This window comes from Corapipo altera, unplaced genomic scaffold (genome assembly GCF_003945725.1).
Source record: "Corapipo altera isolate COAL_440 unplaced genomic scaffold, ASM394572v1 54629, whole genome shotgun sequence".
NCBI lineage: Eukaryota > Metazoa > Chordata > Aves > Passeriformes > Pipridae > Corapipo > Corapipo altera.
Genome location: NW_020891544.1, coordinates 1 through 1,364, shown reverse-complemented (window position 1 = coordinate 1,364; position 1,364 = coordinate 1). Strand labels below are relative to the sequence as shown.

The following is a 1,364-nucleotide window of genomic DNA, read 5'->3' as shown; positions in this document are numbered from 1 at the left end:
TGCAGGTAGGGCAGGGCCTGCTGCAGGTGCTGGCCCCTTCGGCTCACGTCCTTTTCCATCTGCAGAGAGTAGGGGGGTGTCTGTGGTTGCAGCAGTGGGCAGCGGTGCGCAGGGCCAGCCCCACACACTGGGCATCGGGGGCTTCTCCAACCTGGGGCTGGGCCTTTGCACTTGTCCTTACCAGGTAGTCACGGAACCTGAAGGGCTGCCCTGTCTTCAGCAGCTGCTCCAGGTCCTTCCTCTTGAGGAAGCTTGCAGCCCGGAGCAGCGCTTCCCGAGCGACCTGCAGAGCAGCAGAGAGCGGGACATGGCACCGCAGCCAAGGGCACAGCCCCTGTGTCCCTGCTCCAAGGCCAGCAGGAGGCTGGAGCCCTTGAGGCCCCAGGGCAGGAGGCAGCCCAGCCCCTGCCACGGGGACACCAGAGCCCAGCAGTGCTCACCTCTGCCACGCGCTGGTTCTCGTCGTGCCAGCGGAAGAACAGTGGGACCAGGCTCTGGCGCACCTGCATCTGCCAGGGCTCTGTTCCCTCTTCCGCCAGCAAGTCCATCACCTCTCGGAAGAGGCGAATGGAGAGCAGCTGCACGTGGCTGTTGTCCTGGGGCCAAAGAAGAGACAAAGACCTCAGCACTGCCTGCTCCAGGCCCACCAGGCCCACCAAGTTTCCTGGCAGCAGCCAGTGCCTGTGGCTGGGGGCACAGAGCCTTACGTTGTCAAAGACTGGCCGGAGCGCCTCAGCCAGCCTCGGGGCAGTGGAGCTGAGTCCCTCCCTGTCTTGCTCATCCTGGAGCACATTCAGGAACGTGGAGAGGGTCATGGCGACCAGCTCTCCATCTCCATCACGCAGCAGCTCCAGGAGGTGCTCAGACAGGCTGCAGATGCCTTTGGCCTGTGTGGAACAGAAGGTTGTGCTGGGAAGCCCTGAAGAGCTGCCCCACCACCCCCATTCTGGCACTGCAAGCCCACGCTGCTGCCCCGGGGCCCAGAGGCCTAAGGCCTGTCCTACAGGGCCTGGGCAGCTGGAGAGGGAGGCAGGAGAGTTGGCAGCAGCTGCCACAGCTCCCGAAGTCCAGCACAGGCCAAGTCACTGCCCTCCCCAGCCCCAGGCTGCCCGTGTGGCTTCAGTCCCTGCCCCCTTCTCACCATTGAGGAATCCCTGCTGAGTACCAGGAGCCCTCGCAGAGCCAGGCGCCGCCTCTCTGGGCATTGGCTCTGCAGGTGCCTTGCCAGCATCTGCAGGACACTGTCATGACAGGTGCTCACGTCCAGACAGTCGAGGACCTGGAAGGCAGAGAGCAGTGCCGGGGTGTGCGGGCGGCAGGAGCACGGAACCGTCCAGGGCTGGGCCCTGGCAGCAGCACAGGGC

The 1,364-nt window shown here is 65.0% G+C and overlaps 1 protein-coding gene across 1 annotated transcript; it reads right to left on the bottom strand.

The window, feature by feature from the left end:
- Window positions 1–17: 17 nt before the first annotated feature.
- LOC113942571 lies at window positions 18–1,279 on the bottom strand (the record flags this gene model as incomplete). Its single annotated transcript, XM_027633678.1, has 5 exons — window positions 18–59; window positions 182–283; window positions 441–596; window positions 708–887; window positions 1,142–1,279. Coding segments are annotated over 5 exons (618 nt in total), but the record flags the coding sequence as incomplete, so codon positions are not given.
- Between the last annotated feature and the right edge of the window lie 85 nt (window positions 1,280–1,364).